Here is a 13,362-nt window from a genome sequence, read left to right as displayed (position 1 = left end):
TAGAAAAAGAGACCTCTTGTGGACCTCTGAGATCGTCCTCCACCTCTGCGCAAGAGGAACACTGCTTGCACTGCTCCCTGGCACCTTGCTTCCTCCCCTTCTGATTTCTAGCAACGAGTGGAGGGGAGCTCGGGGTGGGTACCGCCCAGGGCTCTGCTCGGGCTCTGGAATGCACAGAACAATGTGCTTCTATCCCTGGGTATGCCTGGCTTGGGCCAACAGTAAAATTAGTTTACATGCCTGGAGTGCACATCGGCTCAGCGGTGGGCGTGCAGAAGTGAGGCAGGAGGTCCGAGCAGAGGGAGAGGGTATGAGGGGGAGAGCTGAACCCCGGGAATAACGGCTGTACGGTTCATCTGGATAAAGCAATGGAGACATGGAGGTGTTTCCTCAGACACCGTCAGCCCTCCATCGGCCCAGAAAGCTTAGAGACTCGGAAACTGCTGGAAATGCCACGGGATTATTCTAGAAGGGTGGATTTTGAAATCCCCACTGATGGACGTATGAGGTAGATTTCCTGATGTTTTCCTGTTTCTGACCCTTACACCCTATATGGGGGGTGACATGGGGGCCAGAAGCTTGGGGTGTGGGACTGACTGCCCGTTTCACCCCCATGACTTTGGGTAAGCCTCGTAGCCTCACTGAACCACTTTCCCCCCCGTAAACGTGGGGAAGGATTCCTGCCTTGGAACCCACCTCAGAGAGAGAACCTCCACGTTCACCTGCATGAACGTGCTCAAAAGAGTTGAGAAGCCCGTCACATGCCAGGGAGCACTGGGACCTAAGATGGAGGGCTCCATCCTCCTTTCCACAGGCATTTACCAAGCACCTACTACGTACAAGTCATGATGCCAGGAGCTGGGGACCGAGGATAACTCAGCCAGGATTCCTGCCCTTGAGGAGTTTACAACTTAGGGCTGGTTAGAACCCGAGGAATCAATGCTAGCCCCGCCCCTCCTTCCCTCTGTAAAAGATAGAAGTTAGGAACTCCAAACTCTGGGTAAAGAGGAATGACTTTTGATTCTCCTGAAACCTTGAGATAACCAGGAGAGAAGGTTTCCCCTTATGAGTAGAGTTAGAGGAATGGCTCAGTTCCTCTGCCCAAGCCAGCAAATGTGGGACCAAGAGAGGGAGCAGAGGATAGGAGAAACGGGGTAGGAGCAGGGTGAATTTGTCCTGAAGAGGTATCTTCTATTTTGATTTACTGACAGGGGCAGCCAGACCAGAAAATCTTGAGTGCCCCTTCTGGGGCTAAAACCCACAGTTAAAATCACTCCCAGAGACCCCACAGGGGCCCCATGGAGCCCCCATCACTATTCGACTGGATTTTTATGCATCAAAAGCCCCAAACACAATGCTTAATGGTGACCCAGCTAGAAACTCTGAAGAGCTGATTCGTTCTCTAACTCGAGGTCAGCTTTTTAAGAGGCTGTCTTCTAGAAGGTGCTGGTGGAGAGCAATTTATTTTGAAATCTGGTCACATGCCGGATTCCGATTTTGCGTTGTTTTTTCACAACAGCCCTGCTGTGTTTACGACTTGGTTGAGATGAGGTTTTGGTTTTTTTTTTTCAAAAAAAGGTATTGCATCCTTCTGTTAGATGTGTTGTTGGCAACGGTTGCTAGGGAGAGTTGGGTTCAGTTACAGACACACTGATGCCTGCTCTAATAATACTCTGCTCTGCATAGCTCAGATGCAGACACCTCTTGGCTAAACAGGGCACACGCATTTCAACAGACGAGGGCTTGAACTTGTACCACCCAAGCATATCTCAGTGAGGGAGCACTCCCGGAGCCCAAGTGGAAGGCCTGCAGTGGTGACAGGGCAGTGCTGGGCGGAGGGGGCTCAGGCCTCCAATTCCCGTCATTCCAAAGGTCCCATAAAAAGAGGCACACTCATTCTTCACCTCGCTGTGAAACTGGACCCCCGCTTCCCCCGTCCCCATTATCACACTGCAATTCCCCGGTGAGGATCAAGGCAGAGTTTGGGTGATTTCTGTAACCCTGGCACGCTGGGCAGCCACCTTCTCCTGGAAGTCAGACACCATCAATGTACTTACTCTAGTGGGCGTGCGACTGTGCCAACTGAAGAAGCCGGGAGCTGGGTGGGAAGGGGTGGGGTTAGGCAGAGTGGCAGTTTTACTGGGTGGCTCAGCCTCCAGCACAGCCTGGCAATGTGGATTGAGAGTGAGGCCCTTTTCCCAAAACATGTGAGAGCTGCTCCAACAACTATGTGAGGCCAACAAAGAGAAGAAGGATATGGGCAGAGGAGCTGAGGACAGAGAGACAGGGCCAGCAGCAGAGGTGAGGCAGCGCTGGTTTTCCACCTGGTTGACTTGGTTAGGTCTTTGGGAGGAGCCTCAGAATGACAGCGAGGAGCAAGGGCCCCCGGGATGGTCTGGACCAGCTTCCCTACTGCACAGAGGGGAAACTGAGGCCAGGCAAGGTAAAGGGATTTTCTCAGCTGCCGATGCCTCCTGCTAGGGTGTTCTCCCACCGGCTCAGGCTCTGAGCCTCCACACCACTCAACAAACAATCTAGTATCTGGAGCAGATTTCATGAAACTGATCCATCACCAGCAAACCATCAGTCATCTAATACCTTGTTACTCCAAGTGTGGTCCCTGGGCCTGCAGCGCCAGCATCACCTGGGAGCTTGCTAGAAATGCAGAATCTCAGTTTCTACCCAGACCTACTGAATCAGAATCCATTTAAATAAAATCCCACGTGATCCAAATGCACGTCCAAGTTTGAGAAGCATTGAGCTAACGAAGACCACACTCTTCGCACATAACAGACATTTAAGAAATGTCTGTTTAATAAGTAGAGTTTTACTTACAAGAACACTACTAAGAAAAGGACCACATCTAAGGCAAAAAGACTCAGTTTAGATGTAAAAATTGAAGACTACTTTTGAGTTGTGGGATTGGTGACAGGGGTCCACTGAGACCCAGAGTTTCTAGCATTTTCATGGCTCATGAGGGTAAAGATTCTGGATTCTTTGAGACGACAGGGCCGAGTCTGCCTGGGAAGGGTTCAAAGGCCTTTAACCTCCCTCTTGCCTGACTTGCCTCTCCATGGGGGCTGCACCCAGCTCGGCAGGCAGCCCTGACACCCCTGCCACAGAGCGTCCACTACATCAGAGCCTGCTCCTCTCTCTGCACACTGCCAGCTCCCAACGCCGAAACCCAGGCAGCAAAAGCGGTCGGCCAGGGATGGCGACGTCCAAAGACAGCTGCTGGGAGCCCTGTTCATAGGGCACTTCACACCCTGGCCCCTTTGCAGCCAGCATCACTAAGCTGGGTCTCAGAACTTGTACGTGGAGGCAGCAGCCAAACCCGGCCACATGAGGGGCATCTCAGAGGCCACTGAAGTGATCCAGGAGCTGGCTGCAGATCCAGAGGCCATGGGCCTTGAGTGGATGGAGGCGAACAGGAACCTCAGAGGGAGAATGGGGAGGGAAGGGCTCTGGGGCCCGAGCCTAGGACTGTCTGCCAGGAAAGGGATACAAATCAGGATTGCCAGAAAAGGAGAGCAGATGCAAAAAGACATCCTGTGGGCATTAAGAGGGGAAGTGGAGCTTGATGAGCCATGCCGACTGCTGTCTTTCCTTGTACTTCGTGAGTCTGGGGTGGTGAGTGGCTGTGAATTATGCTGCCTGGAAAGCCCTATCCCGACCTGTCACCTCCTCAGCTGCAGAGAGGAGCGGCAGAGCCTGAGGATGCCCAATCAGACGTGCTGTTGGCTTCCTCTGGGCCTCTGCAAGGGGCTCGGGGCAGCCTCATGCCAGCACTTCCAGCCTGCCTTCCCGTGGGAGCCCAAAGGGCCTTGAACAGCGAGGCAGGAGGCCTGACGACCCAGCTCGAGCCCTCTGGTTGTGCCCTTTGGGGCACTCCCTCCTTGGCTTACACGAGAGCTGGGGCTACAGGTGGTGAAAAGGGGGTGAGTGGGGGTCTCCGGGGAATTTAAATTTCCAGACACCTGACCCACAAAGGCTCTACCCAGGCAAATGGAGATGTGGGAGTGACAGTTCTGCTCTGCCCCAGAGACAAGGTGGCATTACTAGGGTTGGGTTTCTTGGACTGGTCCCCCCAAAGCGTGTCACACATGACGTACCTATCATTGAGCCATGATATAGGGTAAGCAGGCTTCTGAGGACTAGGGGGACTCAGGACTATTTCACGCCAGCGGCAAGGTTTGGAGAGAGTGAGAAAGGAAGAGGCTCAGGTGGGACCACTCACGCCCCTCCCCGAGGCCCCTGACTCATGGCCAGCAGCACAGAATCGTAAGGTCCACCGTGGAGTGTCCAGCAGCCAAGCACTCCCCCAGCGGGAGCCGCAGGGGCCAACCCCAGGTGACCAGGTCGAGAAGCCCTGCTTCCTGGCTTTCAATTTACTGTTCTTTCCCCACAGTAGCGTTTGCCAAACTGTTTCTCTCAGCACACTAATTCCATAAGAAGTTATTAGCTATGCAAAGAGGACTTCGGTGAGTTTAATGCAGTCGAACAGGTTCCCTTCCTTCTGGGTCATCTGGAGCCTGTCCCTAGCTGGTCCACTTTGTGGCTGATGGAGAGGCGGGTGTAGGGGCCAGAGCACCTTTTGTGGCTGAGCACTTCCCAGGATTGATGCTCTGCCGGCCACTGTGGGCAAGGCCGCTCCAACCATGGGGCGTTGGAAGAGACGCCTGACCCAGGCTGGATCTCGGGTGGCCTCCGTGGCCAGCTGCCCTTCCAGGCTGGGTGTGTCTCGCCCCACGTCCGCCCCTGGCTCCGGCTGGGTTACTTGGAGCTGGCAGCCATTGTCTAGAAGTCTTGCCCTATCCTGGCCCTTCTCTGAAAAAGAACAAAAGCCCAAGCCCAAGGCTGATCTGGCCCTGACACCCCTGTGCCTGGCACCTGGCAGTCTTCTCCCTGCCGTCACCCTCCACACTCTCCCAGGACATTCCGGCCCGCGAGGAACACGCCCGATGTGCAAATCCCTCAGGTAATGCGGGAATTCGTCACCAGGGGAGCGCGGGCGATCCAGGAATGGGAACCTGATCGGGGCCTGGAACTGGAGAGAGGCAGCCCAGGCTGGCCAGGGAGGGCTCAAGTTGCAGTGAGCAGGCTCCCCGGGAAGAGAGGACAGTGGGGACGGAGCCCTGTGGGCAGCATGCGGAGGGGGTTCCTTCCTCCCCTTTTCCAGAGAGTAGATGGCAGAGTGCGAACCAGGTGGTTAAGACCAGAGTGACCGTATGCCTTGCTTTGCGCCTGGCATCCAGGCGTCATGACAAATCAAGCCCCTCCGACTCCCAGGGTGTCGCAGTTTGGATGAGCTATTATGTGGTCACCTGGTTACGACAGCCCTGCAGGCTCTCTCTTCCAGCTCTGTAATTCTCCTTTCAGGGCTTCCGAGCTACTGTTTCCCCTTACCCGGACTGGAAACTCAATTCGTATCTCAACTAGTCGAAGGTACAAAGTAGGAACAGAGATGACTTTTCTCAGCCAAGAGTCTCCAAGGATGGTCCCAAGGCCTGGTGTGGCCGCCATGCCGTGCCACCTGCTATCTCTCCCTGAAGCCACCAGTCCACCTGCTGCCACCCATGACAGAAGAGCAGGTCTCGGCCCCCAGCTCCCCACTCGTGAGATGCAACAGTGCTGGGCTCAGTCTAAGCGCCCATACCCACTACATGGTCACATTCGTAGGACCACACTGGCACCCAAGGAAGAAGGACTGAGGAGGAGCAAGGTTAAGCTCTCTGGGGGTGGGGGGATTTTGAGTGGGAAGGCACCAAGGAACAAGACAGTCATGGATCTCTATGCCTCTCCTCTGCCCTAAAAGTGGTTTCAGGATGCCCAGCGCATCGGCAGACAGACTGAACCTTTCCTGCCCAAAGCCTTTGTGTCTTCCACTCAGACCCATCTCAGCATCAGCTCCCACCCCGCTGTACCACCTCCAGGGTTGAGCGGGTGGTCCTGGGGTGGAGGAGGAAAAGAGAAGGCCAGGGCAAGTTCGCATCTGCTCGGACGCGGAGAGGTCAAAGCACAGAGCCTGGGTAAGACTGAGAGCCGGCCCCCTTATCATAGAAATAGAAAGTAGGAAAGGCTGGTTAAACATGAAGCACCTATAAACTTATATTGGTCCATTGTAACCATGGAGCACGCACACAAACACACGCAAATCCGGCCGCTCATCCCCTGCCCCTTGAGTGCCTTTTTATTTTCTATAATTAATCGGGCAAGGGTGGAACTTGGGAAAAGTTCAACTGTGGTCAGAATTTGCAGCCTTCTCTCTAGTAATAACCCACCGGAGGGGCGGGGCAGGGGACGGGAGGCACAGCTGTCGGTGTCCGGTTACCTGAAGCATGTTGAGGAGCAGGCTTCGGAACTTGGTCCCCTCCACCATGAAGAGCGCCATCTTGTCGCAGAGCTTGGCGGCGGTGAAGGCGAAGCTGCGGTCGGACACGGCTTTCTGGTAGATGGTCCGGACGATCTCCCCCAGCATCTCCTCGGAGTTGGTTGAGTTCTGGGCCTCCTCCATGAAGGTGGTGAGCTTGGCATCCACATCGCTGCTGTTGTTCCGCATGCTGTTCAGGATCTCGATCAGCTTGTCCATCTTGTTCTGCTGAGGACTGGTCGTCTCCACTGCCACTTCATCCTGGGGGCATGGGAGACAAACCCAGTCGTGCCTGAGTGGAGCCGAGGTTTCTGCGGGGGGGTGGCCAGTGGAGGGAGGGCTGCCACCCCCAGAGAGGATACAGCCCTACCTTCTTGAAACTGAGGTCTGATCCCTCTGAGAATCCGGATCTCTACCCAGGACCCTGGGCCCCAACGGTCGCTGCTGACCTTGTCCTTGGTCCCTGTGACATCCTGGGCTGATCCTTCTTGTGAGTTCTAACCCTTACCTAGATTCTCATACACATTGGCTTTGTTTGTTTACCCCCTCCATCAAATGTCTCGATCTAGAAAAGATTTCATGAGGCTTATAAAAGATGAAATAAGGTAACAAATAAGAACTGGGCCAAAGAGAAAACAAGGGGAGGCAGACTAGGTCAGGAAGGGGGGCAGTATCCACAATGCCTGCTAGTTGGTTAGAGGTGCCCAGAGCACCTCCAGAGCGTGGAGACCTTGTCCTCCAGACCCCCGGCCCCTACAGCCCAAGAACGGTCATGTTCTCCGGGTAGAGGGACCCCTGTGGGCACGGCCCTGGCTCTGTGTCCTATGGCGACTGTGCTGGACTTCTACAAGAGATACTGCACACCAAGGACTCCTCCAAAGTGCCTCTAAATGACTGGCACCTCTGGGAGGGAAATTTCAGACAGAACAAACCTCTCACCCTTAAGACATTTCCCTGCAACTGGGACCAGACCTGGGCTGGAGAAGGAAGAAAACAGCATCTGATGGTCTCAAAAGCATTTAGTCCAATACAGTAGACTGGTGGCCGAGAATGCGACCGACTTAACTGCAGGGATGTGAGATCAGGCTAGAAGGGCAGGATCCAGATGTAAAGCCAGGTCCTGCACTTGCCCTTCTGTTCCCAAAAAGGAGGCCTCTGGGCCGGAGGCAATGACTGGGCTTCCAGAACCTGCTCTAGGGCTTTGTGAAGTGGTTTTGCTCTCTGGGCCTCAGTTTCCTCACTGGTCACATGAGGAGGTTAGACTCGATGGTCGGTAGCTTGCCCTGAGCCCTACCGTTGCCTAAGCCCATGTCCTCCTGGTCCAGGAGTCCAGGAGGCCTCACCTGAGGGGAGTCCTTGAAACCGATGTATGGGTGCTAGGGATCTACCTTCTCTATTTTATTCCCCTCTTCCCTACCCTACCCCAACGATCTGGACCCCAGGGGAGGAATAGTGGTCTGTATATAGAATAATAACCACTCATGAGGGTCTTTACGTTTGTTATGACATTTAATCTTCACGGTCTGTCTGCAAGGTGGATAGTATTACATCCATTTTACAGATGAGTAAACTGGGGCTCAGAGAGGTTAGGTGACTTGCCCAAGGTCACCGAGCCCATCAAAGGCATAGTGAGGACCAGGCCTGGTTTGCCGGACTCTGAAGCTCGTGTCGTTTGCACTCGGCAGCACTGGAGATACACTTAGTAGCACTGGAGAGAACTCAGTTAATAACCTCCTCTCCCTGGCTGGGCTGCAGCAACATGCCCTAGAAGCTCTTTAGACGAAACCACACACTGGTCATCAGTTGGGAACCTCTTCCAGGCTCCCACCTTCGGGACGTAAGGGAACGAGGGAGGCTTTCCTCCAGGGCCCCAGGGGGAGCGGTGGGGTGGGGGTCTCGGGGCTGGGAAGGGCCAGGAGCAGCATGTCAGCCTCAAGAGTTGACCGCGGAAGGGGTCTGATCTGCCTTGTCCTGCTGGAGTGTGGACCTTGGAGGCGAACAGTGGAGGAGGGCAGGGGGAGGAGAGGCGCCGGGGAGAAGCCTAGGACTTGGAGCTTCGCAGAAGCCCCAGAAAAAGGACTCTGTGAGGAGCGCTGGGGGCAGGTTGACCTTCCTCAGGAACTGTTCCTCTCCAAGGGGACCTCACCTGCACTCTTGGCCAGGGAGGCGGAGCTGGGAGGAGCAGAATGGACTTAATGCTGCTGGGGACAGATCCCCACCCCTTCTTTGGGGGCTTGGGGGCACGGCCTCCAGAGCCAGGACTAGAGTGAGGAAAGAGAGGCTCCTGGGGAGCAAAATTTAAGGAAGCCCTCACTCTCAGGGCCATGCCAGTGCAGGGTCAGCACCCAAGTGCTCCTTAAATTTTGTCACTTAGACCCTTCACTGGCCGCTGGTTGATGAAGGAGGGGAATGGTGTTTGCTCACTCTGTCCAACTCACCTTTGCTCTCAACCCTGGCAGGGACCACAGCCCGACTGGGACTTACCTGGGGAGAAGCATCAGTCCCTCTTGTCTGATAAGCTCTGTGTTCTCCCCAATGCCCTTTAGCCCTACCAGGGCAGTATCTGACCCCAGAAAATGCTCGAGGGAAGAACAAGGTCTTCCCTGCGCCCCTCTCATCACCCCCAGGCACGTGTCTCTTCCTCCCCTCCCCTCTCAGACTGGGGGTTGGTAACAAGTGGCCACCTGGGCCTCTTGGCAGGCCAGAAGGTGAGGAACCAGATGTGCTGGAGGGCCTCCCTCTGGTGGCCAGAATCCCTAAGGCAGCGGTGGCCAGATGTGGTGGGTCCAGCCCTGCTTCACTCCCCAGGCCCTCCGACCCCAGCCTACCGACTGATGTGCCTACCTCACGCGGTCCTCTCTGGTGCAAGAGAAAATGAAAAGTCAATTACCGGTACCTTTTCTTTCAGCCTTCGCCGCAGCCTGTCTTTGGAAGACTGGAGCAGGGTAATTTTGGGCCGCTCCCCAATGCGCTCGGGAATAATACTGTCTTTACGTCTCGCCTCAGCCTCTGGACCCCCTGGCTGCTGTGGGGGCAGCCTCTCGGAAGCCGCCGGGGCCAGGGAATCAGGGCTGCGGGGCGGCTCGAGGCCGCTGTGCCCGGTGTCCCCCAGGGCGTCCTCGAGTTTGGGGCTCTCCATGGCCACCGTCTCTTTGGCATTGCGGTGGGCTCCCGACTCCCCCTTGTCGCCGGGGGGGTGCTTCATGTTACTGTGGTGCCAGCGTCGGTTCTGGCTGTAGCCGTGATGGGTGGGCCTCCCTGAGGGGTGGGGCACCGAGCCCCCCTGGTAGGACTTCTGGTGGTCCCTGTTGTGTTTGGCACTGCCCGGCTGGTGGTCACCATGCTGTTGGGGCTTGTTTCCTCCTGGAGGTCTCTGCTGCCGTCTGCAAACCAAGGGAGAGAGATGGAGAGGGGGTCACCAGGTGGGCTGCTCAGGGTCCCCGTGTACAAACAGTGGAAGAGGAATTCCTTGATTTGTTCTTTTATTCACTCTTTCAACACCCTTACTGAGCACCTCCTATGTGCCAGGCTCTGTGATAGGGCCTGGGACACAGCAGAGATTAAGACATACAGGGCCCTGTGATTATAGAAGATTTAAGTCAATCTCTGGCTTAAAATAACTATTTTATCTCCTTATTAGAATATGCATTAATATACGTGTGGGGAACAAAATTAAAGAGCTATGATGGAGTAGACAGTGAACTCTCCCGCCACTGTCCCCAGCCACCCAGTATGTCTTCTTGAAGCAACTCTGTGACTCTTCCAGAGATACTCTATGCATATCCCAGCAAAGAGACACACACAGACCTGCATCCGATGACTCTTTACCATAACGGCCCTTGAAAAGTTCTATCATTTGTTAAACTATTTATTGTGTGTGCATTGACATCTTCACCCCCAAACACCACCAAAATACGCTACAAGAAGTTGTTATAAGCTGAACTGTGTATCCTCCTGCCCTTAATTCATGTGTTGAAGCACCAATCCCTAGTACTTCAGAATGTGACTGTATTTGGAGATACAGTCCAAGAGGTGATTAAGTTAAAATGAGGCCGTTAGGGTAGGTCCCAATCCAATCTGACTGGGGTCCTTAGAATAAAAGGAAATTCGGAATGGAGAGACATCAGGGATGTGTGCACAGAGAGGAAGGACCGTGTGAGGACACAGTGAGAAGGCGGGAGTCTGCAAGCCAAGGAAGGAGACCTCAGGAGAAACCAAACCTGCTGACACCTTGATCTTGGACTTCTAGCCCCTAGAACTGTGAGAAAATAAATGTCCGCTTTCGAGCCACCCAGTCTGTGGTATTTTGTCACGGCAGCCTGAGCAGACTAACGTAGAGGTGATATTTAACATGACGGTTTTAGGCAAAGACAAGCTCACCAATTTACTTGAAACAACACTTTCTAAGCAGAGAATATCATACGGAACAAATCTGAGGTGTGCACCACGCGACGAACCCCAAACATTCTGATTTTTGGACCGAAGGCAAGCAAGGATGGTGGGTGGGTGGGTAGGAGGGGACGTTCTCAGCATCCTTCGGTCTTGTTCATGTGGGCTGCTTCCATCACTGGAAGCACTCCTGTGTTCCACCTCTATTTCACCCTCACGGTGTTTTCCATGCCATAACTTTATTTGAAGTGCAGTTGGAGAACAAGGTAACCATGAGCCCCTCAAAGTGGGTGAAGAAAGTTTGCAGAAAGAATTTACCTTGTAAAGAATAAGTCCCACATTCTCTGGGACCCATCTCTTTGGTGAGTACAACAGACCTTCATCGCATTGCATTTTATGAACAAAGTGTATTTATTTACTTTCAAACTCCTATTACTCACATAAACCCAATTTCAATGATCACTTGATAATTTTTTTACTTTTGAAAATTTGAGGGTATCTTCAGTTGGGGTTAAACATATCATTCTCTTCCATTAAAATTAGTGAAAACATTTTTTTTTTTCCATTGGAAAGCTTTCCCTAGTGGCAGGGTTTTCCAGGGAATTAAAGTTCTTTCCACACAAATGGCAACTTACAACACATAGTATATTAGGAGTAGAAATTAGCATAATATTTGTGGAGGGAAATTTGACAATTTGTCACAAAAGCCTCTAAAACATGTAAACCATTTGCCCCTTGCAATTCCACTTGTGGCAATTTATCCAAAGGAAATGATCAAAGATGTGCACAGCAATGTATGTTCGTCATGGCAGGGCTTATGACAGTGAAAAACCGGAAGTGCAGTGATTAAGAACACGACGAAAGAGTTCACTCTTGTTGATGGAAGAAGGACGTGTTGTAATACGTGCAGCATGGTGCTATAAGGCAAGTATATATATGCACAGAAAAATCTGGAAAGATATACGCCAAAATGCTAACAGTGGTTATCTCTGGAGGATGAGAGGAGGATTTTTCTTCTCTTTTTTTATTTGTGTTTTCTAAATGACTATGAATTAATTTTTCTAAACTTTTTATTGTGAGATAATTATAGATTCACATGCTGCTGTACGAAATAATTCAGAGAGATCTTTTGTATCCTTGACCCAGTTTCCTGCCATGGTATCATCTTGCCAAACTATGGTACAGTATCACAACCAGGATTATGACATTGATACAATCAAGATACAGAGCATTTCCACCAACACAAGGACCCTTCCTGTTGACCTTGTATAGCTAGGCCCACTTCTCTCCCACCACCTCCTCCTTAGCCTCTGGCAACCACTAATCTGGTCTCCATTTCTACAAATTTGTCATCTCAAGAAAGTTATATAAATGGAATCATGCAGTATGTAACCCATTGGGACTGGCTTTTTTCACTTATCATAATTCCCTGGAGATTCATTCAGGTAGTTGCATGTATCAACAGTTCGTTTCTTTTTACTGCTGAGTAGTACTCCATGGTGTGGATATATCAGCGTGTTTAACCATTTACCCACTGAAGGACATCTGGGTTGTTTCCAGTTACTGGCTGTTACGTACAAAGCTGCTAGGAACATTTATGTACCTGGGAGCACCATTGCTGGGTCATATGGTAGTTATATATTTAGTTTTTTAAGAAACCACAGAACTGTTTTCCAGAGAGGCTGGGCCTTTTTTTTTTTTTGCTGAGGAAGATTGGCCCTGAGCTAACATCTGTGCCAATCTTCCTCTATTTTGTATGTGGGTTGCCATTACAGCATGGCTACCGATGAGTGGTGTAGGTCTGTTCCTGGGTACCGAACCCAAGCTGCCAAAGCAGAGTGCACTGAACTTAACCACTAGGCCATGGGGCCGGCCTCAAGGCCGTGCCATTTTACACCCTCACCAGCAATGCATGAGAAGTTTCCAGCCATTATTTCTTTGGGTAATTTTTCAGCCCCACCCTTTTCTCTGCTACTTTCCAGACTCTGAAGACAAGCATGTTAGATTTTCTGTTATGGTCCCTAGATCTGGGAAGCTCCAATCATTCTTTTTCAGTCTACTTTCTCTCAGTGGCTCAGATTGGATCATTTCTATTCTATCTTCCAGTTCACTGGTTCTTTCCTTTGTCCTTTCCATTCTGCTGTTGAGTTTTTAATTTAACCATTCATTTTACATTTGGTTCTTCGTTATATCTTCTCTTTCTTTGCCAAGACCTATTTTTTAACTTGTTTTGAGTGTGTTCCTCATTGTCCTTTGAAGCATTTTTATGCTGGCTGCTTTAAAATCTTTGTCAGATGATTCTAATATTTCTGTCATCTCAGTATTAGTACCTATTGTGTTTTTTCATTCAACTGAGATCTTTCAGGGTTTTGGTATGACACAAGATTTTCAGTTGAAACCTGGACATCTTGGGTATTATGTTATGAGACTCTGGACTTAATCAAACCTTCTGTTTTAGCTGGCTTCTTCTGACCTTGCTCTGGTAGTGGAACGGGTTGTGCTGCCTCGTTACTGCCAGGTGAGGGAGAAGTCAACTTCCCCACTGGGCCTTCTTGGACACCCCAAGGGGAGGTCCTCTTTACTGCTGGGCAGGGGTGGGAGTT

At 51.9% G+C, this 13,362-nt stretch overlaps 1 protein-coding gene across 41 annotated transcripts in view; it reads right to left on the bottom strand.

The window, feature by feature from the left end:
• Positions 1 to 13,362, bottom strand: part of CTIF (cap binding complex dependent translation initiation factor) — a 297,253-nt gene that overhangs the window by 88,509 nt on the left and 195,382 nt on the right. For 23 of the 41 annotated variants that reach the window (XR_011542724.1, XR_011542726.1, XR_011542730.1 and 20 more), the window contains 2 exons: positions 9,267 to 9,753; positions 6,332 to 6,631 (listed from right to left, as the gene is read on the bottom strand). Coding sequence is in view for 31 of the 41 variants with exons in the window: in XM_070630175.1 (XP_070486276.1) it covers positions 6,332 to 6,631; positions 9,267 to 9,753 (787 nt within the window). In the remaining 10 variants the exon portion in view is untranslated. Of the gene's footprint in view, positions 1 to 6,331; positions 6,632 to 9,260; positions 9,754 to 13,362 lie in introns of all 41 variants that reach the window. The other 18 variants (XR_011542725.1, XR_011542723.1, XR_011542718.1 and 15 more) reach the window with 1 other exon arrangement.

The sequence above is a fragment of the Equus przewalskii genome, chromosome 7 (genome assembly GCF_037783145.1).
Source record: "Equus przewalskii isolate Varuska chromosome 7, EquPr2, whole genome shotgun sequence".
In the NCBI taxonomy this organism is placed as follows: domain Eukaryota; kingdom Metazoa; phylum Chordata; class Mammalia; order Perissodactyla; family Equidae; genus Equus; species Equus przewalskii.
Note: the sequence above shows the minus strand (reverse complement) of the source record. Positions and strands in the feature narration are given on the sequence as shown.